This window comes from Onychostruthus taczanowskii, unplaced genomic scaffold (genome assembly GCF_017590055.1).
Source record: "Onychostruthus taczanowskii isolate IOZ18803 unplaced genomic scaffold, ASM1759005v1 scaffold15, whole genome shotgun sequence".
Lineage (NCBI taxonomy): Eukaryota > Metazoa > Chordata > Aves > Passeriformes > Passeridae > Onychostruthus > Onychostruthus taczanowskii.
Genome location: NW_024498685.1, coordinates 7,363,859 through 7,389,198, shown reverse-complemented (window position 1 = coordinate 7,389,198; position 25,340 = coordinate 7,363,859). Strand labels below are relative to the sequence as shown.

The 25,340-nt window shown below is 44.3% G+C and overlaps 2 protein-coding genes and 1 long non-coding RNA gene across 3 annotated transcripts; 1 reads left to right on the top strand and 2 right to left on the bottom strand.

Moving 5' to 3' along the window:
- Positions 1–1,629: 1,629 nt before the first annotated feature.
- Positions 1,630–9,655, bottom strand: CDPF1 (cysteine rich DPF motif domain containing 1). Its single transcript, XM_041398614.1, is given in 5 exon segments — positions 1,630–1,779; positions 7,200–7,222; positions 7,225–7,296; positions 7,589–7,598; positions 9,470–9,655. Coding segments are annotated over 5 exon segments (441 nt in total).
- Positions 1,774–9,481, top strand: LOC121332803. The gene is made up of 4 exons (XR_005952198.1): positions 1,774–2,938; positions 6,849–6,960; positions 7,611–7,714; positions 9,305–9,481. It is a non-coding gene; the product is annotated as an uncharacterized LOC121332803 (long non-coding RNA).
- A 9,626-nt stretch (positions 9,656–19,281) lies between the features above and the next one.
- On the bottom strand, positions 19,282–25,304 carry PKDREJ (polycystin family receptor for egg jelly). The gene has a single exon (XM_041398776.1). It carries the CDS (start codon positions 25,302–25,304, stop codon positions 19,353–19,355), a length of 5,952 nt encoding a protein of 1,983 aa, XP_041254710.1. The 3' UTR covers positions 19,282–19,352.
- Positions 25,305–25,340: the final 36 nt, after the last annotated feature.

Here is a 25,340-nt window from a genome sequence, read left to right as displayed (position 1 = left end):
GTTGCTTTGGCAGCTTGATTATAACACTACAATTCAAAGGTGGGAAAGTGCTTTCTTCAGTTGTGGGTTTAGCACAGGACGTGCCTCTAATGTTTATAAGGAACAGACACAGACACACCACAACTTTTAAACAGTGTTCCTAACATGAAACTGAAATATAATACCACCATCTTACATAAGTTTAGTATCACTTTCCCTGAAAGTGTAGTCTTTTGTAACTGCAAAAAGGAACCTGAAATGTTGCCTCCTAACTTGGGTCTTTTTTCCCACATTTAGAGACATATATATATATTATTTATTAAAGGACTTAGGGCTTGAAAAGGCTACTAATAGGTCCATTATTGCTCCTCCACTACAAGAAATTTCAGTCCTGAACGGAGGGCACCAATATAGTAAGTTCATTAAAAAGAAAGATTTCAGGATACTTCAATGTCCTAAACAATTCCTTGAAATACTGTTGATTTCTTTTAACAAACACAGATTCATTCTACTGAAATGATTTTTGATGTTGTCCTATTACAAGTTATATGGATGGAAGTGTTGGGAAAAAGAGATGTTCACCAAAGCATTAACAGGTTCTGAAGCAATGACCAGCAGTAACTTGAGTAAAAAAGGGGATTTTGTGATTAGGGAGCATTCTAGATGTATTTTTAAGGCGTGTGACTCAGGTTTTACATAAAAGCCACCTAAATTTTAAGACAGTCAAAACAGATAACTGAAGAAGCTAATTTTTGACTAAACAAACTGCTGTTTCCATTGATCTTCTTACCTTTTTTACCTGCAACTGTGTTTCTGACATCCCTATTACAGCTGCAGTTTATTTGTCTGGTTCAGGAAAGACTTGAGTGTATTAATGGAACTTTTCTATTTCCAGATTAACTGCTTTGAAAGTGAAAAAGAAGTCACCTTTATTGTAAAGCATAAGCCAGATGTATTCAGGGTCCTCTTGAGCTGCTGTGCTGACATGGACTGGAAGGTTAAGTGAAAAGTGACTGCAAGTGCAAGGGACTTGTAAATACTTTTATTGATTGCAGAAGCAGCAACCTTCAAAGTCTCAAGTCTCAATGCTGTGATAGCATTAAGATTACAATATTGAGAAATTTAGGTATTATATTGATGACATTTTCTCACAGCACTTTTAGTTTAGACTTAAAAATAAAGCTTTAAATTCCCTGCCTTATGTAATCTTACAGGACAGCACTGCCAGATTAACAATTGGTGTACACTGACCTGCTTGGGTATATTCTGAATTAAGCCAGATCAATCTGTTTTGGAATTTCATAACACTGCAGGGAGTGTCAAGAACAACACAAAGCACTAAAATAGCAAATGTGGAAATCTGGACACTGTTCCTATGCTCTGTGCTGTCTGGTTTCTTACTGCAAGCATTTCACACGGTGACAGCAGGCTCGTCTGCCTTCTTTTCTGGCTCCTCAGCACCTCGGAGCCGCTCCCTGGCGCGGCCGGCGCTGCACGGGGATGTCTGAACCCAAGCCAAGGGCAAGGAAATGTGCTGCTCTCTCTGGTAGTAGTGAGCTGATGAAGGTCACTTCTTTAAAAGGAGCAACGTGATAGTCTCCAAGCAGAGAGAGGAGAAACCCCAGCCAAAGAACTGTCGCTCTTGGACCTTCAGGATTTATGCTTTGTATCCGTTTTTTTGCAGGATTTCTGCTGGGGCTTCCTTTTATCCATGTCTTCTTGTATTTCCAAAGGAAAGGCCTTTAGCTTTTCTTTCACACAGGGGAGGCAGAAGCTTTTGGAGTAGAACAGACTACAGTCCTGTAAAGAAAATAACATTACTAGCAGGATACACAAAATGGAAATGCTTACGTTCCAGTCTCATTAAACTACATTTATATTTAGAATTCTTCTAAAATGAATTCTTCTTCTTCTAGGCTGAAATATTCCAGCAATTTAACTTGTTCTTACTCAATAATTCTAACATCTGGTTAGAGCCAAGTGGGTGAAAAATCAAACTCCCAAATCAACTGTCCCACTGCTCCTGTTAAAGTGACCTTCACCAGCTCCCTGCTCCAGGGAATAGCAACACCCCTCCTTCAGCTGCCTTCTCCTTCCAGCACCATGCATGGGTTTCCTGGCCTGCTCACTGAATTCCAAATGGGATTTCATGGGTAAGCTGCAGCTGGTGTTGCTGATGGATTATACCTGGAGAGTGAATAAAGGTATAAGCGATTCCATGGATTTTACTGAAACAGCAAAGTTTTCCTCCAAGTCTTGCTTGATGAAGATTTCTAGTTCCTGGGAGGATCTTCCAAATTCCTGCAATGGCGTGTGAGACTTGGAGCCTCAGCACACTCTTCCTCACCAATCTCCACAAAAATGGCCTCAAGGCCCACACAAGTACCAAGTACTGGAGGCTCTCTCAACAGAGCATCTTTTCCGCAACGCCCAAAAAAACTATTCTTACTTCCATTAATCCATGCACTTGTACTGTCCTAGGAGACTACTAAAAAGTATCACTATTATATCAGTATCACAGAGGTGTCCAATAACTGGAGTAGTTAATGAACTCAATTAATCTGAGACAATTCAAATGAGATTTCATCCCTTACCCTCAATAAATGTACTCACTGGTTAAAACCTAGAACCACACTTGGTACTAAAGCTTGAGCTAATGGCTCTCCTCTGAACTCTTGATAGCAAAGTTGTGCACAAAGAAGGTATTTTTGCTATCCCTGTTCTGTTCACAGGTCATACAGACTGAATATTTACTTTTTTCCCAGGAGCTGTAACCAGATGTTAGTAATTGAATAGAAAGAAGCAAAACTGACGGAACATTTTAATGTATTTGCAATATAGAGTTTGAACAACTGGAAGAGAAACTAATTAATGTATTATTCCTTTGCTCTGCAGCGAGACTTGACATCCCTGGTTCTCTTGATGTGCTGATCACCAAATTCCAAATAGGATTTCATGGGTAAGCTGGAATTGGTGTTGCTGATGGATTATTCTTGGAGATTTAAAAATTAATAAAGACATCAGTTTAGATAGAACTGGACAAATGGAACCCCTGGGTCTTACCTAAATAGTAAAGTTTTCCCCTTGCCATGGTCATTTGCAGCTGGCCTTTCTCGGGGAGCTAGGCTTGGCTGTTCCTGTGTTCCTCTCCTTGTTTTTGTTTCTTACGTCACTATCTGGGCTTTAGCAGCAGATTCAGGTGATAATTATATCAAAATCACAATCAGCCTGCTTCCACGTGACTTGGAAGCTTGGGGAACAACTTGTCTTCATCCATTGTCCTTTTCTGCATTGACTGCCAGGCCCCTTCACGCTCAGGAATGAGTGCGAGGCCTTAGTCTCTGCAAAGCCCTGCAAGTGGATTTCAGTTGCACAACCTCCAGAGCCTATTGTTTTTTGTCTCTTGGTATCCTTAATACGTTAAGCTGCCAGTTTAAAAGGGGAGATTAGAGTTTCAGTTGGCCTGGCCATTGTTGCTTGCATCACCAAATGGCACACAGCCCCCCAGCTCCAAGGCTCAGTGCTCCCAAAGGTGGCCACTGGGCCACGGCAAAGGAGGGGAGAGGCTGTTCCTGCAGGTGGGATCCCCGATGTCAAAATGCAGCTCCTCACAGGTAGAACAGGTGCTCAACTTGCATTCTTTCGGCTGAAATGAGTTGCTAGTGCAGATTTTGGCCAACAGAAACTGGGGAAATCATGACTATGAACCACTGCACCCCGGAGCATGTACCTGTAGTCCTGCTCTCTCAGTCCTGGGATTTTCAGCCTAACCTTTCTTTCAATGCCCTACAAATTAAACTGACCATGTAGAGTCGAGCCCTTCTTTTAAAGCTTTATCCTGATACAGTTCTGTGTTTAATCAGATGATTCTTTAATGTGTTTTCTCCCTTCCATGACCAAGGCAGGAGGGGGACCATTTCAATTCCAAATTTAATAGTCCAATTCAGGCAAAACAGCTGCCAAAGCATGCTGCCATAGTTTATTTCTGTTTTGACATGAATCATGTCTGAAAGTAATATATATATGGGGATGGTATCTTTACATAATATGTAAAGGAAAGGCTCTGCCCATCCCTATCCAGGACTGACCCTACATGACTGGAAGCTGAGTGGGAAGCAGCTGTAGTATTACATTTATCACTTAATGCCTACAATCATGTCTGAGGTCAGTGCTCAGTCACCTTCTGCTGAGGTGAGCAACAAGGGATGAAACTTCCTCCCTTCCCTCCTTTCTTCTCCAAGAGCCACCTTTTTTCCTTGTCTTTAGAAAGTGTTGCAATAAAACAGAAGTAACTATTTTAAATTACTAATATGGTCAGATTATATAATTTCCTCTCCCCTTTTCTGAAAGGGTAATAGGAAGAAGGGTACTCAACCTGCCCAAAGACTTTTAAAAGCATTTCTGTTATCTTAGTTTTTGTGTGGTTTTGACATGTTTTAAGACATTACAGATAATAATTGGAATTATTCCCAGTTGGATCAGAACTAATGGCACTTACCAAGGCACTCTGATAAAAGACTTGAGCAGGGTGATACAAGCCACAAAATGATTAAAGTAAATTAATCACTGAGTGAAACTTCAGAGGATATTTGGAGATATTTAAGTTTATGAACACTATACAGAACAGCTCTAACTCATGACTTTCATTGGCACAATAAAAGGAAATAGACTTCAGCTAGCATGGGTTGTCTCATGAAAACCCTAAAATCTGATCTGTCTCTCAAGTCCCCTTAGGTCCCCCAAAGCTAGCTAAAATCCCTTTGCCAAATCCAAGGTACGAAAAGTCTTAATTTTGCCACACATTAGCCTAATACTATTCTGAATTACCACATTTTAAAAAGCAACCTGTCACTAAAACCTTTCCAATTGGTACAGCTTCTTTGCAAAGAGGCCCAAGAAAGTATGCTTTTCTTCAGCTTCAATTCCTGTGTTTTAACATTTAACTCAGCTCAGGAGTGAATTGATGGACTTGGTTCAAGCACAAGCAGGAACCACAGCCAATACAGAGATATTATTCTACCTTTGTCTCTCCATATTGCCTTAGATAAGTTTTTACTTCTTTGGACTTTAATTTTCCCTACATGAAGAGGGATAGTATGTGTTTACTTACTTTGTGGTGTGGGTGTTTAAAGCACTAATTATCATTTCTGCAGATCTCTTTCAATGTTACCTAAGCAGTATTGCTAAATTCATTTTGAAACCATAGTCATATGTGTGATTCACTATCTGGCCTGGCCAGTTTGGTAAGAAATTTATTCTCAATTATTTACAATCAATGTTTTACTTTGAGTGATACCATCAGGGGAATCTTGAAAACTCAGATAACAAGCAGTAAATGACTGACAGATTTCCACAACAGGCAAAATAAGCAGGACTTTCAAAAAGATTAGAAGCTTCCATTAGCTCACTGCAAGTATCTTCTATTCATTGCCAAGGCCTGGGTTAACTGAAACAAACACATCTTTTCAAAGAAAAAGCCCCACCTTCATTCAGAAAAGCACAGTGTGTGCAAAGACCCTGAGAGGCTGAAATGCTCTATTTCTGACAGCTCAAACTGCCACACATGGAAATATCTGCTGAATCCTTCCTAAATTAAGACAATTGATTTGGGAATGAAAATAGTTAAATGTGCTCAAGTTTGTCCCAAATGTGTCTGTGTTGCCAATCCTCTGCTGTTAGAAAGGAAGGATAAACCTGGCGTGTCAGGGCAGGAATTGAGCCCCTAAGCCCAAACTCTGAGTAGCTGCTCTTGGCTCCTCGCTGGGCTGTGTGGGAGGGAGTCAGCCCCTGCCACAGCAGGGACAGCAGGGAAGATCCTGCTCATGTCAGCTTGGCCTCCACACAACTGCCCTGAGCCACCTGGCTGTGGAAACTTGAGCCCAGCCACCACAGCCACAACCAGAAAGTGCTGGCACTTCAGCTAGTCAGAGCCTGCTTTAACTTCAGAATAGAGAGAAACAAACCAAACCCTCTGAGCTGCAATCACTTTTGGTGACTTTCAGTCATTTAAATGTCAAAAGAGCCTTCAGAGATAGGATGCAGAGAAATACTCCCAGTGCAGGTAGCTGGGTGTGCAAGCTCCCATGCCAGCTGCACATTGTGCCATGGATAGTAGGAAACAACTGGAGCCCCCAGCACCAAGCCAGGAACAGGCACAGATCCTTTTCCTAACAAAGGGCTCAGGGCCCTGCATCACAGTCTGGGAGAGGACTGGTCACCCTGAGACTCTGCAGGAGCCAGTGAACAGCAGGAAGACCCCAGACCCAAAATTCCCCATGGGAACAGGTGCACAGACTGTAGGGGTATAAAAGCTCAGGGGTTTCTTTATTCGGGGCCCCTTCCAGAGGAAGCAGCCTGAGCTGTTCCTGCTGCTGCAAAATTCAATTATTAAACCTTTTTTCCTGAAACTGGATCCCTGACAAACCTGAGTAAGAAGTTTCTTTAACAAGGAAATAAACCCAATCAGGAGAAAGATGTTACTGCATGCTCCTCTTAGCCCATCCTTGGTGCTGACTGCCACAAGTCAGAATAGCAACTGAACTGAGCCAAGTGTGCCAGTATCCTTCTGGCTGTGTCTGCCCAACTCCCAAAATCCGAGACTCACAGCAAACAAAGGGGCCAGCTCTGCACTGAGAAGAAGGAATTAAGACAAGTAAATTTACTCCACCTTTCTGGACTGCACTCAGATTTCATAGTTTAAGGTTGCCTTCCAGCTGCTACTTAAATTCATTCTTCCTCAGAGAGCAAGCATGGCATGGTACAACTCTCTTCCCTGCTCACTTTAAACATTAATTTTTGCAAATAGGATGACAGCCCTGTGCTGCGAATGCAAAACTAACAATCCATGGATATTTATATTCCCTTTACAGAAAAAAACCCGACCTACTATTGTGTGTGATTTATATTGCCCTTGCATTTCCTGGTGCTAAGAATGTAGAAAAGAGCACTCCTTGTGCTTGAGAGGCTGGACTGTGCTTACCTGTAAGTAGAACATTCACGGCTGCTGATCATTTTAATTTAATACTGAGAGCTTCATCTGGTGGAATCCACAAGAACATCCAATTAGGTACAATTAACATACATGTAGTGGTAGGACAAGGGGGAATGGTTTGCTTTAAAATGGATTGTTTGGGATTTTGCTGCTTGATCTTTCTCTGACAGGTCACCAGGACTGGAACAAAAAGAAATTATTGAAGCAGCTTGTTTTGCTTGTTACTTACTGTACCAACACACACTGCTCTCTACACAAACTGCAACAAGATCTAATGATGAGGAACTTGTCCTTGTCAGGGGTGAAAGGATCCCTCATGACATATGCTTCTTCCAAAAGCCAGCAAAAGAATAATTTCAGGCTTTTAAGTGTATACTTCACTGAGGGGATGGTTAAGAGGGGGAAATCGTAGAGGTTGAAAAGTTATCAGCCCTTTGTACTTGATTTGCTCATCTTACTCTTGTGTATGTGGTAATGCAGCAACTCCTTTTCAAAACCTTCAGCTCTGCAGCTGCCTTCAGTCCTATACTGTACTTCCTATCTCTCTTCCAAAAGTAGAGCAACTGGTGAGTCTCTCAGTGTCATCTTACTAAGTTTTTCTCAATGCTTTACCTTAACCATCTTCCATCTATTATAACAGGGATCCCTTAGCATGGCAAACTTCAGTCCCTTCAGCACCTTGTCAAGTCACCATTTCAATTGCACAGCTTTTAATCACAAGTTCTCTTCCAAAGCTGCATGCATGTGAGTATGAAATACAAAGGTTTTACTGCTCTTGGTTGTGTTGCTGCTGTAAAGCTGAGGTCCCCAGCTCCTGAAAGCAGGAGCTACCAGCAGAGAGCCCTGCAGTTACCTCCAGTGTGCTTACTTTATGTCACAGACTGTACTGCTTGCTCCAGGGTGTTGAGGGAGTGCATTTAATAATAATTTCACAACCTGCTTGGGAAAAACTAAAGCCTTATTTTTTCTGGGAGCTCCAGGCAAAAGAACACAGAAGCCAGTTGAGCATCTGTCTGCCTAGGGCATGCAGCAAGGGCACCTGGCTTACTCCTGGGCTTAAGTAAAATTTGGATTATGGGATAATATGGATAAAAGGTATTCTGTCAGCTTGTACTGCCTTCTCCTTGCCTCCACACACACAAAAGTGCGTGCAGGAGTGTGTCCAGCACTGTGTTCCTCTCTCCTTTTTCCGTCCACTCAAACAGAAAATGATTTGGCCAGAGCCTTCCACTGTTAGGAAAGATCAGGCATCTTATCATGGCAAATCACCCTGTCAACAAGTCCCTGGGATACAAAGACAGGATTGTGTCTGCAAAGCTCCCCTTGCAGGATTCCCAGCCCTCATCATTGCAGAGCCATTTGACAGGGCCCCCTGTCCAGCACATTTCCTGCAGCACTGCATTTGGGACACATGAGCAAGCCAAGAAAGATGGGATGTGAAGCTGTTTCTTAAAAGCATCTATAGAAGTGTGATGCTTCAGCATTATTCTTTTGTTTTTGGCACCTGAGCAATCCAAATAAAGCTGGAGTGTTAACTCTGAGATTGGATAACCTAAATTAAGAGTCACATTCAGACTCTTCAGCAATGGACCTGATCAAAGGTGAGCCATTGCTCTGATGAGTGAAGAGGGAAAACCAGCAGCACTGTGGGGTTTGGAATGATAAAAAGACAGCTGCCCAAGGACAACAGCCCCAGCAGCTGGTGATTAACAGCTGTTTCCATTCTTTAAGAAATTGAGCAGTCTTATTGGAGTGAAATGCTGAGTACATGCCTGACTTCCAGCTCCAGAGAGTTCCTGAACATGTCTGCCTGATGAATTTGTTGACCATGACGGCCTCCACAAAGCTACTCTTGCATTTCAAGCAAAGTGCTTTATTTTATGGGGAGTTTCATGTCTGCAGACAAAGCTGTAACTGCATAATTCCTGGTCAAACTATCCCTGCTTTGCAGAGAGAGAAAAGGCTTTGGTCTGAAAATATAAACACAGAGTGAGCATCCACACACCCTGATGTTGCACGGTCTGACAAAGGATTGTCCAATCCACACAAAAAAACACTGCTATTCAAAACTCCACATCATGCCAGATAGCTCTTAAGAAGTGTTTTTTTTCCATATATATTTCATTCATGCCGTGTGTATGTATTGCTCAGCTGAGGGAGGCTACAGTGAGGGAAGGGCTATTCCCAGAAATACCAGGCTGGCAGTCAGCAGTATTCTTGCAAGAAAATATCGGTACAGTAGAGTAGTCAGTGGGGCTAGGAAATAGGTTAAATACAGATTTTTGCATGGTATTGAAGCAGGGCACAAAAATTGATTGTTGTTTTTCCTACCAGCACTGACAATTTTTAACACTCATTCCCTTTGGAAAAAAGGAGATCACTTTAAGTACCAAGCCTCATGCTCAGGATCAGTAGAGCACATGGTTGGGCTCATGCAGTGCACTCTGCAAGGATTGCAATGCTCATGGCAGAAATGAAGTCTGTGATCTCAGAGGGCACTTGCACAATCAAGTGTGAGTTTGGTGACGTCCGCCCATAATATGTGCACAAGGCTGATAACTCACACAGCTCACATTTGAACTCTCCTGGTGTCTGAACTTCTTTGGGAGCATCCATTTTTAAGCTACCTGCAAGAAACCCACCCAAAAAAAATCTTCTAGCTTCAAAATGCAATGCTGGGAACATATCTGAAAGAAGATTAAAGTGACCTGAGACATCTGGCTTTGCAAATTAAAACGCAAAGGAAAACTGACAATTGCAGACCTTGATGAATAAATATTTTCTCCCAAATCAAGCTTGTTTCCCATGTCCCAGTTAAATTTTCAAATTCCTTAGACAGGTCTATAAACTGCAGACTGGGAGCCTAACTATCAAGTTCACCTATTAATTTGGAACATCCATGAAATAACCCAGGAGACAAAGCACATGGCTGTGATCTCCAAAACCCTCTGCTCAACTGAGGTCTATACTCCCTAAGTGCTTCCTAGGACAATATTCCCTATCTGCTGCTCTGCAGAATTCCAATCCAGTTCTGCAATGCCCATCTCCTCCCTCAAACTGGAGCCATGAAAGGGTTTGGGACCTCACTCAGGAGGCAGGTACCAGGAAGGTAAGTGTTGCAAAGAAAAGACTGTGTCTTTTTCTTTGCTTCTGGTTCACCTTGGAATAGTTTTGGAAGCTTACCCCTGACTCCCTGTTCCCATCTGCCTTTCTATGGAAATGAGGACAATGGAATTACCCTATACCTTGATAAAGTGTTGGCCCATTCCAGCCACATGGGACAAAGGAGCAGACACCTTTAAAAAAGTTTAGGTACTATAACTTTTATGAAAATAGGCAGAAGGGGAAGACTACTTTATCTTCCTGGAGAATACCCATATATATTTCTATAAACAGGAGAATCTGCACATAGGACATTATTGTCCATCCTTCTGACAGACTTCAGGCCCCACTACAAAGGTATGGCCATCAGTCCCAAGATACAGCATATAGGAAGTCATGTTGCATCAGCTTTGCTGCTAACAGATTACTTGTTTAAAATCCTGGCCATTGATTCACATTTTGGGAGCTTGCTCTTCACTAATACCACTAATATTAGTTGAGAGTCACACCCTCAGCTTTTTCCAAAAGTATGGTGTGGCAAGCAGGCTTTTAGGATTGATTTTTGTCTGTATCAACAATCCTATCAAGCACAGCTAACCATGTGCATGCCCAAAAATTGCACCAATCCATGAAAGAAACTTGGTTGCTTGTTTGCAAACTGGGTATCTTTGCTCACCTGCACCATTTTCTTGTACAGACAATTCACCTTGCAATTATCAAAACTACAGCTTTTAGCTAAAAACCCTCATGCTTTTCATGGTACAGTGTTCTGTTGCAAACCAGTCAGCTTTTGGAAGACAAGCAGGGCTGGTGTCAGGCTATGAAGAGGTGAGCACCAGGAATCTGGGTTTGGGTGGTATCTCAGCAGGTAGGTTGTGTATGCTCCCAGCTGAGCACATCCACAGCATTCCCACTCTTCCAGCAGGGCATTCCCACTCTTCCAGCTCTGCAGCCAGACCCCTTCCCTGCAGAGATGATTCAGTTCACTAAGGCCACATCCCTAATTATGCTTCAGCTCAGGGGTTTTCTTTGGGAACAAATTGCCTGACTGTCCCCTCCTTACCACACAGGTTTGCACCACAGAGCAGGCTCACAGCACACAAACCAGAGGGTTTCAGAAAAAAATAATCCAAAAGTTGTGCTCCGGAAGCACCTAACATGCTCCAACCTGAATGCCCAGCTGGTGGGCATGCAGCATACCAGGCTGGCACCAGAGGTGATCTAAAACATCCCAGAACACAGAGAATGGGCAGCTGGTATCCAACACCCAACACCTTGGTCCATGGTTTGTCTTACTAAATTGCACTAGCTAGTAATGCAGCAACAAAATTTTTTTTTCATTTTCTTCTTCCAATATTTTTTCTTTATTGCTTTTAATGAACTAAATTGGCTTGCAGAGGAATCCAACAGCTGCTAACAGTAGCACAAGGTAAGAGGCAGAACTGCAGCACCAGCAGAAAGGCAGGGCTGAGATGAGGGACCTGCACATCCCTCTTTTGGTGTAAGCTGCTATTTCTGCTTGCCCGACAGTGAAACTGAATCCTCAGAGACATCTGCTGACAAGGTGAACCAGGGGCAAGGTGAAGCAGAGCTGGGACTACTTGTCATCTAATGTTCCACAAGAACAGGGAGATCCTCAGGGGCAACAGAGGCTTCATGACAGACACCCAATTCTGATAGTCCTAGCCTCTTAAACCCTGAAACCTAATTTTGGAAATAAACTCCCTTACCTCATCACTCCTTTACCACCAGCCTTTCCACAGCCATTCATGGCATTTCAGTAGCAGAGAATTCTTCAGATATAACACAGATGGGGCTGGACACTGCATTTATAAATAAATTCACCTTGAGAACACCTTAGGAAGCTATTTTTTCACAAATTGTATGACCCTTAGATATGATGTGTTTTCCCTACCTCACAGGGATGATTGAGAACATTTAATTAACTCAAGTGTTTTCAGATTTGTCAGTTAGTCGTACAGCATGTACATGCTACCCCTTTCTCCCTGTACATTGTAATTTGGATTCTTCACACTATGAGCTAACTCAGCTAAAAAGTCTGCTTTTTGAACCCTGCATTTTAGGATTGCCAGCCAGGTCCCCCTGACATACCTAACTTTACTTTTTCTGCAGGTACCCAGCAGCAACACCAACACACCCACTCGACTGAATGAGATTCAGAGCAACACTTGTATGCAATTTTTTGTAATCAGTCTTCCTTAAAAAGGAGAAATCATTAACCCCAAAGAAGTAGAGTATGGAAAGTCGCTTGAATCAAATTTACTATAATGCTGACTTTTTCTTTAAAACAGTGCAAAACACCAAGAACCACAACAACAAAAAAGAAGTATTTATGGCAGTGAGGGTCATAGACTTTGGAATGAATATGTCCTGATCCCAAGTTAAAATAACAGCCCTGGGTTCAGAGCTGAAGTACGTTAGATATAGAAACACCTGCTCTCTCACAGACCATCGGCATGTAGAACAGAATCTGTTCAATGCCTACCACTGGGAAGGAATGATATCTATGTACAAACACATTTTTGGCTATGCCAGTTGAAAAGCATATGATCCTGCCTGCAAGACACAGATGAATTTATGATGCTTTCCATCTTGCTCCCAGCTTACAAGTCACTGGTAGCAGCTGTACCAAGTTTTATTTCACTGGGAACATCATTTGTCCTGAGAGCTTGTCTACACATCAGCACTTGGGAAAGTTAAGGTTCCTAACTAAAAGTGTGAGGTCAATGAATACACAGATTTCAGAGTGAATGCTCCCATTCAGATAAAGTTTGCTATACAACAAAGTCAAGCTATTTCTCTCTGAATAAAGAATGTCAAGTTTATGCATGTGCTTCACACCTTTAGTCTAAATTGCCAAGCAGACAAGTCCCTAGATGCACTTTCTCTCAAAGAGTCACTTCCAAAAAGTTCCTTTGCTTTGAATAACCATGGCTTTATGCCATAAACCCAGCTGAGCCAGACAAAGGTTTATCACATTGGTCAGCTCATTGGTTTGGCACTACATGCCATCTTAGCAGGATGTGACAGTGTGCCAGGTGTTTGTCTGCCCTCCAGACACGTGAAGCAGAGTGAGAACTCATTTCTCTCTAGCAAACCAGCAGCAGGATAAAGGACCTCTTGAGGAGAATGTCTAGGGCACTAATCCCTTCTTAATAATGACAGACAAATTTGTGGCCACGAGAAGCCCAAACCATCACCAGGTGCTCCCACTATTTTTTTTTTACCTTAGAATGTTCTGAAGCAGCACCATTTCCCAGTAACACATCACAAGTCTGTCTGGCTGACACATGCTGAACAGGTCTGTGACAACAGCTTGTCTAGAACTGAATTCTGCCCAAGCACTTTCCACTCTGACTGGAAGCCACAGGGTATTTTAACACATCTTTACTTGACACACATGCCCAGCTCTTCTGGAAAGAACTCAGTTATCCACAGGCTTGGGCAACCACTGAACTAACACGCTCTACAGAAGCCTGCTAGGTCAAGCCTAGAGTGCTGCAGGATGTGTGTGAGGTTGGCTCACATGTCCTGACAAAAGGTGAAGCACACAGATTTCAGCGCCATAGTAAGGAAATAACTGCAGTAAAAGAAAGGCACGGGTTAGGTAGTGCTGAAAGTGTGTTTCTCCGTGCTGTCTGCAACTGATACCTGATATAGACATGGGGAAATGGCTCTCAGTCCAGTTCTCTGGAGACTCCTAAAGACTTCAGGGCAATTCTGATTGGAACACTCTGCTAAGAGGCCTGGAAGGCATGCCAGAAATCATAAATCACCCTTAAATTGTCAGGGTCAGTGGCAAAGTAGTAGCACAGATAAGTAATCTGATTTTCTTTGCTTCAAACCTCATTAGCACAAGTATTTACAATGCATAGGTTAAGCCCTTCTTAATACTCCACAGGAGATTCCTGTATTTCTGAGTCACTGATAAACTAGAGAAACCATACAAGAAACAAAGTACCTATAAACAGATGCAGACTTTGATTTGAAAGGCTGTCAGATAAAACCAACATTGACACACCCTTAATCCTCTCCTACAAAACCCTTGTTTCTTTTACCTGCCAGGATTTTCCAGCAGCATTCACTGTTGATTATAATAATCTATTAAAATATTCACAGCTCGATTTTCTACAGGGAGGAGTGCTCTCTAGTAGAAGGGCAGTTCATACCCTGGCATGTGCCAGTGTTTGGTGTGACAGATATTTAAACACCCTTCAGCACCAGCAACTTGCCTTCTTCAGAAAAGCAATCTGCTGCTTAACTGATCAAGCAGTAGATAAAACAGCAGAACTTTCTGACTTGCTAGTTAATCCCCAGGTGAACAACTTTCTTCCTCCTGCTCCTTTGTGCTACAGCCCTGAAGGCATGTTCAGGTCACCTGTGGCTGCCTCCCTGCTCTTCCTTTGAGGTGACTTACCTTGGCTCCAGCATGAATTAGCCCAGGACTGCAATTTCACAAGGCGTGAACAATCAGAACTTTCATCCTTACTCACTCTCCCAAAGATCACTTGATTGAATTAAACCTTGATTTGTTGCAGCACCCTTTTCCCCCAGGCTGGGGGGTTGTGCTGGCATTGCTATGCTTTCTCTGCTTGGAAGGAACAGAGATCCCTGCAGGCTTCCTTCTAGCCACAGGTCACAGAGCAGGGCCCAAGCCCTGCTCCTAAACAACAGCTTCCATGGATTCCCCATGGCAGCAGCAGGATAAACAGTCTAGGTGGTCACAGATGTGAAAGTCACTGTATTTTCTGAACAGCTGTAGGGACAGAGGAGTAACACAGACAGGCAAATCAAACCCCTTCCTTAGGTAAAAAGGCTTTCTGAACACACAATGAATCTCAAAAAGTCATCTATATCTAACATCCGTGACTTAACAAAGCTGAGAAACCAACACTCAACAAAAACTAAGCCCAAGTGCCCCTTACTCAGAGATGCCTGCTCTAAATTAGGCAGCATTTAGTAAGAATCTTAAATTAGGTGGGAATGTAAAGGTTCACACGGGAAGGCTGCACAAGTCATCATCTACCCGTAACACAAGAAATAGCATTTAGTAAGAATCTTAAATTAGGTGGGAATGTAAAGGTTCACACGGGAAGGCTGCACACGTAACACAAGAAACCAAACACTGAAGTGTTGCTGAAGTGCTCATCAATTCTGGATCACAGAACTGTTATTGTTTGCCAAAATGGAAAAACCAGACCTGAGGTCAGATTTCATTAAATCTCCTTCTGGTTCAACCACAGTAAAAAAATCAACCTACAGCAATAGTAACCCTCTGTTCTGAACTCATTTTGTCTCCCTTCCAAACTGCAGCTCCCTATTAGAAATTTGTTACATTAACAGCCATAGTGGGGAAGAGCAAGTTGAACTATTAATATATCAGTGATGACCATTACTTTTTAAGTTGCTCTTAAAAAAAATTTAAGTGCAGGGCCACACATGTACCACTGAAAGTATCGGCTTGGTTCAGCACAACCTAAACTTAGTGCAATACTTTCCAACAGAGTCTAAAAATAGGAACACCAAGATTTTGTGGAAATACAGGAGGAGAGGCTAACACAGTATTTCAGGAAATAAGACACTGCCATTTGACATAATCCTGGAAGGAAGAAATACAGCTCCAGTGATTAATCTCCCTTACAGAAAGCAAAGCTGGGACCATAAGGAAAGACTCAGCCCCATGACATGGGGTTGCATGTGACAATGTCCATGCTGTGGAGCTGGTGCCCACTTTCCCTGGTGATCAGGAAGATGTTCAGCATTAACATACCTGGGAAAGGGAATTTTTTCCAATAAAGCAAGACTGCAGACTCTCAGTTTGTTATGACTGAGCCCTAGTTGGGAACTGCAGAATGAAGGGGAAAAAAAAAAAAAAAAAAACAACCAAAAACTATCCAGAAGGAAAAACAAATAAAACTACCACAGGGGTGAGGATATGGGGTGAAGAGTGCCAGCTTCAAGAAAGCCTGGGAATAGACAGGCATATCCCTGCCTAAAACTTCTGCATGTACATGGCCCAGCACACCTCCTGCAGCCACGCTCATTTCCTCTGGGACATACTCCTGGAGGTTTGTTATCCCGTCTGGTGTGAGCAATAAGTGCAGAAAAGCAGCAGAGAGATCCTCTGGCAGCACATCTGATGGAGCAAAGCCCACCTTCAAAAACGTTAAAACCCAACCCTTAAAAAGTTCTTTGCTGGGGCACTTGCTGGGAATTGTCACAAACATTTGCAAATTTCCTTGTTTCACACCTTCACACCAAGGTCACTTCATTGGTTACAGTTTACAGTGGAGATTATGAAGACTTTTAGTCAGGGGTTCCCAGCTTCCAAACCTCCTGACATACACCTATGTCAATTCCTGTCTTCTAGCCAAGCAGCAATACAGAACAAAGTGAATTCAGGCAGGCACAAGACTTCCTGAATTTTTAGCAATGTTTTCAGGTTACTCTGTTTGCCCCATCAGAAAGATTTTGCTTCCCAACTAGTACTTGCATTATTTTGCCTAAAAAATTTGCAGGTACTGAGGCTGCACTTCTTTCAACACCTGATGCATCAAACAGGCATCAAGGCACATATACAAGAACCATAATTCTCTGTAGGACACAGAGAAATATCTGTTTCTTAGACAGCTGAAGCCTATCTTACCACTGAGTGCCAGGCCATTCCTTTTGTGCATGCTCTGTACCCTGCACATCTGTTCTCCAGAGGGTCTATACTTATGCTCTTTCCTTCCAGAAGTTCTTTTGGACAAATTTACTTCTCTGTTCATCACGGGTAAACAGACAAAAATGGCTTTTTCTCATATGACAAATGTAATCATAGCTGGAGATGTGTGGATCCTAGAATTCACAAAAACCAGAGTGGACTGCTCCTCCTGGGTCACATGCTAGGAAGGCAGGCACATAACATTTTCACAGTTCTGACTTTTTCCTCAAGCAGCTCAAAATCCACTTAGAACTGGCAGCATCCTCAACATGTCACAGGTATTTAATAAACATTTCTTTGGCTTTAGATCTCCATCTGTCCAGTACACACAGACAGGTCTGACTAAGATTTCACTGAGATCCAAAAAGAAAGTGTGGGCTCAGAGCAGAGCTAATTAAGCAGCAAAGCTGATGGGGCCTTGACAGAAATTGTATGTTGCCCATGTTTTTCAAAGTTTTTCAAAGAGCTGGCTATAGGTCTCGATAGATTTGACTTAAAAACACTGTTTGATGCCAGATTTAATTGTGTGCTTCCCTTCTGCACATGCACATGGCTCCAAGCATGGTTAATGAGTAATTACTTCACTCATGTTGGGAAAATTATGACAAAATGAACGAACAGCTGGGGGAGAAGACGTAGTGCTAATTTATTATGGCCTGTAGTTAAAAGCAGACTTCAAAGGAGGCAGCATGCTTCAGGTGTTAAATGGGCAGCAAAAAAAGAAAACAGAAAGAGCAGGTAAAAATGTGTTCACCAGGCCCTGACAAAAGGAGCAAAAAACACTTGCCAATCCTTGCTTTTTCCAGGCCTGGACTAAAGAACAAAGAAGCCCAAACCATTGCAACCACATAGATAACCTGTTCCTTTCTTAATCCAAATCTCAGGTTTTGCCTATCTATTGTGAATTTTGGGTTTTTTACACCTTTTTTGGTGTTGTGATTTTTGTAGTAGTAAAAACACTGATTTAGTCAACAGATCAGTGCAAAGGTGATGCACAGGCTAGAGAGCTTGGTATCTCAACCAGCCTGGGGAGCACATCTCCATTACAAGTCCCTTTACCAGCAGAATCCAAGTATTTTCCTACAACTCTCATCAAACAAAAACCATCTTTGGTCTGAACAACCTCAGACTGCTGCATCTGGGCAGAATAAAACTTTCAGGGGAGCCTTCATCTGGCTCTTGACATAGTCTTGTCATATTTGCAGAGATCACAGGCTCCGTCTGAGGCAAGACACAAAGCCAGACAAGGCACCAGTAATGCTTTCATTGTAACAGCTTCTTTGACCTTCATTTACACGGGAAGTTATTGCATGAGGAAAATATTTCTGCTATGGGAACCAGAAGCATGAAGGTCTTAAATTTTGTTTACATAAAGCATGCCATTTCAGTTGTAAGAATACAGTTACATATCCTCACTAAGTACAAGTGCACAGATCCACTTCTTTGGCTCAAAGGCGCCTGGAGCTGGAAGGCAGAGTGGCCTCTGGCTCGGGAACCGTGAGTGTCCCGGCCGGCAGCTCCGGCCTCCCCCATTCCCGGTTCCCCCTCCCCTGGCTCACGTTCCCCGCCCGGATCGCGGTTCTCCGTCCGGCTCCCCTTTGAACAATTCCCGGTTCCCGCTTCCCAGCTTCCCAGATCCCCGTTTCCACCCCACGCGGACCTCCCAGTTCCTTTCGCCCCGGTCTCCCGTTCCTCGATCCCCTCCACAGCTCCCTCTGCTCCCCGATTCCCGGTTTCTGTGTCTCTGCGCCCCCCACACCCTCAACCCTCATCTCCCGTTCCGTCCCGAGCTCCAGTTTGCCTCTCGATTCCCGTTTCTCGCCGGCTCCAGTTCCCTCCGGCGCCCACTTTGCACCCAGTTCCCGGGGCTACCCCTTTCCCCGTTCCCGTTCCCGGTTCCCTTTCCCCGTTCCCGTTCCCCACACGCGGTGCCCACTGAGCCACTTCCGGGATTGCGCGCGGGCGCCGCGGCTCCGGGGCCTCCCTTGAAAGGGGCAGGGGCGCCGGGCGGCCGGCAGGGGGCGCTGTGCGCCCGCGAACGCGTCCCGCCTTCCCTCAGCGCCCGCTCCGGCTTTGGTGCACACGCCGCGTCCCCAGCGTGTCCCCAGCCCTCGGGACGGACACCCAGGCGTTCCCGGTGCTCGGGATGGACACGCCGGTGTTTCCAGCCCTCAGGGTATGTTTTGCTCTGACATCAGCATGGGCCCAGCCAGAGGTGAGAGCCGTGCTCGGCACGGCGCTGGCTCCTCGGGCATCACCTCTGCGAGCTGGGCAGGGTTGATACTGCCGTGAGATGCAGGGTCACGCTTAGCCACAAAATTTGGGAGGGAGAAGTGTTTTGAAAGCAGCTTCTACTCAGGGACTGGCTGTAGTGGAAACTGTTGGCATTCTCAGAGGAATATGCAAAATTTAATAGCAGTGATAAAAAGACAAGGTGATGGATGAAACCTTTCATGAAAATAAGTGCATTTATTTTAATTTTTGCCTTTCTCAGCATGTTTGCTTTCATAAGCTTCCAAATGCTGATATTAGTGCCTGTGACATCAGCAAGTTTCAGGAGCCTCTGTGAGTTTCTTCAGCTGAGTTAATCTCCACATGCTTTTCCTGAGTTACCCATCTGAGGTCTTCAGTGTATCTTGGACGCACTGTGCTCATAGCTGAGAAAAGTAAGGATTTCAGAATTGAATTGAAAAACACGTTCTGAAGAAAGGAGGTTCCAGACGCTATCAGCCACTCTCGGGAAGTCTGGTAGCCATAGGACAAACCATAGAGCACAATGAAGAAGGATGAGAGCACAGTTATGCTCAGAACCAGGCCCCAGGCCAGAGGGACACACCACCAGCACAGCAAGGGCTCAGTGTCCGGGATCTTGCGAAGCTGCCTGATGGTAGTGCTTAGTCTCCTTGCTTTGGAAAAGATGCCCCCTTCTAGGACATTGGAACTTGACTTCTGGGACCTTTTGCCCATCTCAGGGGAATTCACAGTTGTCTCCTCCTCTGTGTCAATTACATTTGCTTCTTTTTCAGATATTATGCAATTATTCCAGTACGCAGAATCTACCTTTGGGTACATCTTAGTCACAACAGGAGGAGGATCCTTCTGGGAATACTTAAATAAGGCAATTATTAACATTTCCACAGGGAGGGTAAGCAAAGCACATTCAATTCCTACCGCTATTGATCTCATATACCTGAGGTATATTGGAGCTTCGTCATTCTTATCAGTATTAAAGAACATAATGTTAACAAGCAAAGTGAATAATAGTACTGCTAAAAATGTAGACAACCTTTGGAACCTGGTGAAAGCCCCAGCGATGACAGGAGCAAAAATTGAGAGCCATAGATGGTACTCTGTCAGTCTCCTGTTAAAATTAATAAGAAAATAGTCAAATTTGGGTAGAGGTGTCTGGGGGTCTGTGACAGAAAATTTCCAAGCTCGCGAGGGATTGTTTTTGTCAAAGAAAAGCCATTTTCTGCACAGAAAGAACCAGACCTTCCTGGTGGACATGTCCTCAACTTCAGCTCTGCTTAAGAACCAGGTTGGAGATAAGCCATTGTTATTGAGCATGATCTTGAAGGAACGAATATCTCCCAAATTTTTCGTAGTAGTTATCAGAAAGCAGTCAATGCTTCCCCGCTGGAAAGCTGGAGAAGGCTGGTGCCATAAACAATGGAATTTACTCCTGCCATACTGGCCAATGAGCTGCAGAAACACCTCTGTTTTGGTCCCAGCATTCCAGCGACTGCCTGTGTACAAAGTGACCAAAAAGCTCCCTTCATCAGAGGCCTCATTGTCTGGCAAAACGATAATGTACTTGATCTCCCTCTCAATCCTGTCTCTTCTTATAGCCCAGAAGCACAAAAGCAAGAAGATGATAAAAATAAAGAGCACTGTTATGAGGGTCAGTGGGTTTTTAGGTATGTCTGCTACCAGGTTTCTGCCCAGATCTACTGTGTTGGGAAGAACTATTACTTTGGCTGCCAGGAACCTGATGCTGGGTGCCAGAAGGGCTGGCGCGCTCCTGCGACTCCGCGCGGAGACGCAGATACAGTGTACCTTCTCCCAGTTGGTCAAGGGACCAATCACACATGGGTCTTTGCTCCACTGACTTCCAATCCCATTCAGAAATAGGCACTGGTCATTAAAAATGTATATGCTCACCACTTTCTGGTTTGGGTACCTTAAGATGTAGTGTGTCTCCAAGACAACAGAGATGTTCTGAGTTTCTACACCACTTTTCTCCGCTATGGTTGTCATCAGGGACTTTGAGAGACAGACTATATAGGGACCTGTAACACTACAGTCAGCAATGATTGTCTCATTTCCACTTGCAACTGTTGGCATGTTGTGAAAAGCAGCAAATGAGGCCACGGGCTGAGTGTCAGTAAGATTGGTACCTACAAATATCAACACCCTGAAAGTAACTTTTAATTTTGTCATGATCTGGAAGTATATGCTGGTGGTAGTTTGATTGATCTCAAAATTAAATCCTCCAGTTGTGTAAGTTTCTGTTTTATCGGGTCCCATTACTAAATTAAAAGTTGCAACTCCACCTTTCCTGGCAAGAAAAATGTCTGCTCTTTCAGGCATGATTGGAACTAGATCCTCATTAGTCTTAGTCTCTGCTATTTTAAACCCCATGACCATTGATATAATATCTGATGTGTAATCTAACCATGGGAAGGGGCTCTCATCAAATTCAAAAATGGCAGTGGAAAACACAGTATCCGGGGCCACTCCTGAACCATCTCCTTTTCCCAGCAGTGGATAAAAACAATTGTGGCAGGCGTCTGTGGGAGGCATATAATTTGTAATGTTCCAGGCTTCTTTTTTCTTCAGAGTGATATTCCAGTGTCCAGTTTCTATCAGAGTTTCTACTTCTTCAGGGACTTTTCCCCAGAAAATTACATCTGTTACACCATCCATGATGGAGAAAACATGTTGAATTCCATTTTCACTGACATTCTTGAAATGTAGAAGATCAGCTCTTAGGACATTGGACAAGCATCTTAGTATTCCACTGCTCTGAATTTCTGCTCCCTCAGACCAATGGGTCTGACTCCTCTGTCTCTTCAGAATTCCTGTTACTTCTGTCAGTTTCCCAATGGCAAGGTCTTGTGACATAGCATGCATTTTCTCAACTGCCTCTGTGAGTTCAGAAATAACAGCCACTACTTGGTTGACTTCCATGATGCTATTTACTGAAATATTCAAGGCTGCTTTAACCACGGTTTCCCGAAGCTGAGCCTGAGGGAGCTGGACAATTGGTGTGTTTTTAATATAGTTTAAGAGTGAGGCTGCAAGATAAACCAAATAACCAGCTCTAAGACGATCCCCAGTCTGCTCAGCAGATGTTGATGTGCTTAAACTGCTTGCTGAAGCCAGCAATTCATGAAACACAGATGGAAGGGACTGAGTTCTACGTGGGCTCCTCACATAGGCGCGCAAACTCACCTGGGTAAAAGACCCAAATGCATCCCGGACTTGAACATAAAGTATCAAACGGTACCAACGAGAGGGCACTCCAAGTGGGAGAAAAGATGGAGGAGTTTTAGGCTCAGTACCGAAGTACAGAATTGTGCCAAATGTGTTTTCCACCACAGAAGTTACTGTGGTAGTTTGGGGTACGTTGGAAGCTACTATCACTTTATATGTCAGAGGTAAATGACTGTCAGAAAATCCTCTACACTTAACAACAAATTTTGTCTGAAAGGCAAACCCATAGTGGGGTCTGATGTGACACCTGCCGGCTCGAGGTGGAGTATTTATGGCAAAGGGTTTTTTGAAGGATGCGGACCTGCCATCCCAGGTAGTTACACTTAAGTGAAGTATGTAGGATTCATATGCAGGCTTCGTGAAAGTCAGAGCATGTATAGACAGGTAAGCCCCAGACCTCCCCGTTGATGTTTTGGAATCCCAATCAAAATTAATTTCTTTAGAGCTGTCTGAAAAAAGGGACCAGTAATATAGTGGCTTGTTGCTGGGTTTACAGTTTGAGCATTTTCCAGATAGGGCAAATCTCTCTGTTGGAATTAGACTCCTACCACAGTTTTCAATGCACTTCACGTCCAGAATGAGTGGAGGGCCAGGATCTATCTCTACAACTTGATCAGCATAAGCCTTCCTTCTGCCCTTTTGAATCTCCAGGCGAAAGTAGTATAAGGTGCTTCCTGGGAGGGATTCTGGTGGTATTGTTTGAATGGGACCTGAGGGTGTTATCCATCTCAAGTCCTTCTGGAGTGGATGGCATTTGTTTTTCGGTTTGAATTTCATGGTTCGATAGTCTGCCGAGTCTTTAGTGCAGTACCAAGTAAATATCAGTGATCCTTCCTCTGAATCAGGATCAGAGGATCCAGAGCCATCAAGAGTCCATCTCTCAGAAAAACCCACTGTGCGGACTGAGCCTCCTGAGATATTTACCAATAGATCAGCTCTCTCAACCTGAACATAAATCATATCACGGGCGTTGAGGACTGTTGAGGTCCTAATTAGGGATACCTCAGCAGTGAAATAAAACAGATACAACCCATAATCTAAAGTATTAGCGGGAACAGTCAAATGTATCATTTTTACGCCAAACATTCTAGAAGTGTTTACTGGCTTTGACCAGTCCGGCTCAGTTTTTGTGTCCTTAGCAGGATAGACTTGCCATGAAGGCTTGATAGAGAAGCCAATGTGGCAGTCTACGTTCAAACTGACAAAGAGGAAAAAATCTAATGCCCTTTTCTTGTACAAGATAATGGATCTGCGATCAGGTCTCTGAATCCAACACCTGAGTATCCTACATTCTCTTTGCTCACAAACCACTGGTGCTTCTATGGTTTTTGCAGTACGGCTGTTGACCCTGACACTTAAAAGAGCCGATGTAGGTGCACTGCTGGCGCAGTTCACTTTTGCCACAAACCCCGTGTATTTCTCTGCATCAAAGGGTAAAGCAGAGCGACGGACAAAACGTGTGACATTTTTTACATGGTCGCTGTATGTGTACAGGCTACTCTGGACAACATGATCTTTTTTTGTGCCAAAAAGCTGCAGATAGAAGGTCCACTCGCACTGTAGCATCGGATGTTGTGCAGGGATAAACCACACTAAATAACTAAAGTTCTGCAGAAAAGAAGGATGGCCACTGCTGAAAACATGGACGTCAAGGTCTCTTTCTGCCAGTGACCTAATCAAAGCTCTCTTCTGATTCATGTAAAGGTACATTTTGAACTTGTACCACTGTAAGGCCAGAAACTCTATGGTGAGTAAGTAGGAGAGCTCCTTGTATTGGTAGAACACAGTGTGTGTGTTAGGGCAATCTGTGGAAAAAGTGCTGTTGTTGTCTTTAGACGTGTAAAATGTTCCCTGGTTGTACCTGAAAATGTAAGTGCTGCTGTTGGTCTTCCCTGGACAAAGGTTGACATGTATGGGAGTTTCTTTGCCAGCAGTTAAGCTCAGGGTACCATTGAGCAGGTGCAGTTGCCCCATCAATTCCTCAAACCCCTTTCCATCAACATGGAAGTAAACGCTGGCCACCACTATCTCATCCAGGCTCTGAGGTGTAGAAACGGCACAGAAGTTGCTCGGCAGTGTAAATGAACTGTAGGAGCAGAGCCAACCTCCTACAGCCTGTGTGTCTACCAGTCTGTAGGCAAGTGTACTCAGGGTAAGGGGCTGAAGCCACCAGGACAAGCCGAGAGGCTGCTGAGAAACACTAAGGAGCTTGGAGCTGATACTGAGGACATGCACCAAGTCGGGCTCCACCTTGAGAGAGAGGTTGAGGCTTATATGTGGCATCTGCTCAATACTGACCAAAGCAACGTGGATCCCAGGGTGCCTGTATCGCACAGTCAAGTGGTAGCTGTAGTAGGTGGCACAGGTTTCTCTCAACTCAACTGTTGGATAGACAGCAGGTGATGTTGTGTCCTGGTGCTCACTGCTGGGAAGGAGAAGGGTGGAGGGGACACCTCCCCGGCTGCTGAAGCGGTACTGCCAGCCGGCACTCTTGAGGCGTGCACACCAGCCCAGCTCCACCGGCTGCCACACCTGGATAACGCGTGTCTGCGGCCAAAGCACGAACAGCCGCATATCCTGCTCCGCGATCTCGACGCTCACGTTGTGGTGGAAGCACTCGGGTGCAGCGCAGGAGGCAGACGAGCACTGCACTGTAAGAAGGCTGGAGGACCCGGGCGAGGGAGCTTCTGTCTGCAGTACCACCTGACCTGACCAGCGTGAGATGTTCCTCAGAGAGGCCGAGTTCAGGTACCAGAGGCAGCAAGGTGGGGATGCTGGCTGCCCCCCCTCTACCTCCAGCCCTGCTCCTGGGGCGGGCTGGTAATGCAGAGTCACGGTGCTGTTCCACAGGCACGACACCCTGTACTCGTTGTCCTGCCGCTGGAAGACTTGGCCGTGAGGGCCGGGGCAGCTGACCCGCAGGGGTGACGGCTGGAGACGGACAGGGGACGCCGCCGAGCTCCGGCGGCAGCAGGCGAGCAGCTGCAGAAGGAGGAGGAGCGCGGCCATCGCGGCCAGAGGGCACGGGGCGGAGAACGCGCGGCC

Excerpts from the sequence above, each read along its gene's own strand:
- PKDREJ (XM_041398776.1), bottom strand. The coding sequence starts at position 25,304 with ATGGCCGCGCTCCTCCTCCTTCTGCAGCTGCTCGCCTGCTGCCGCCGG.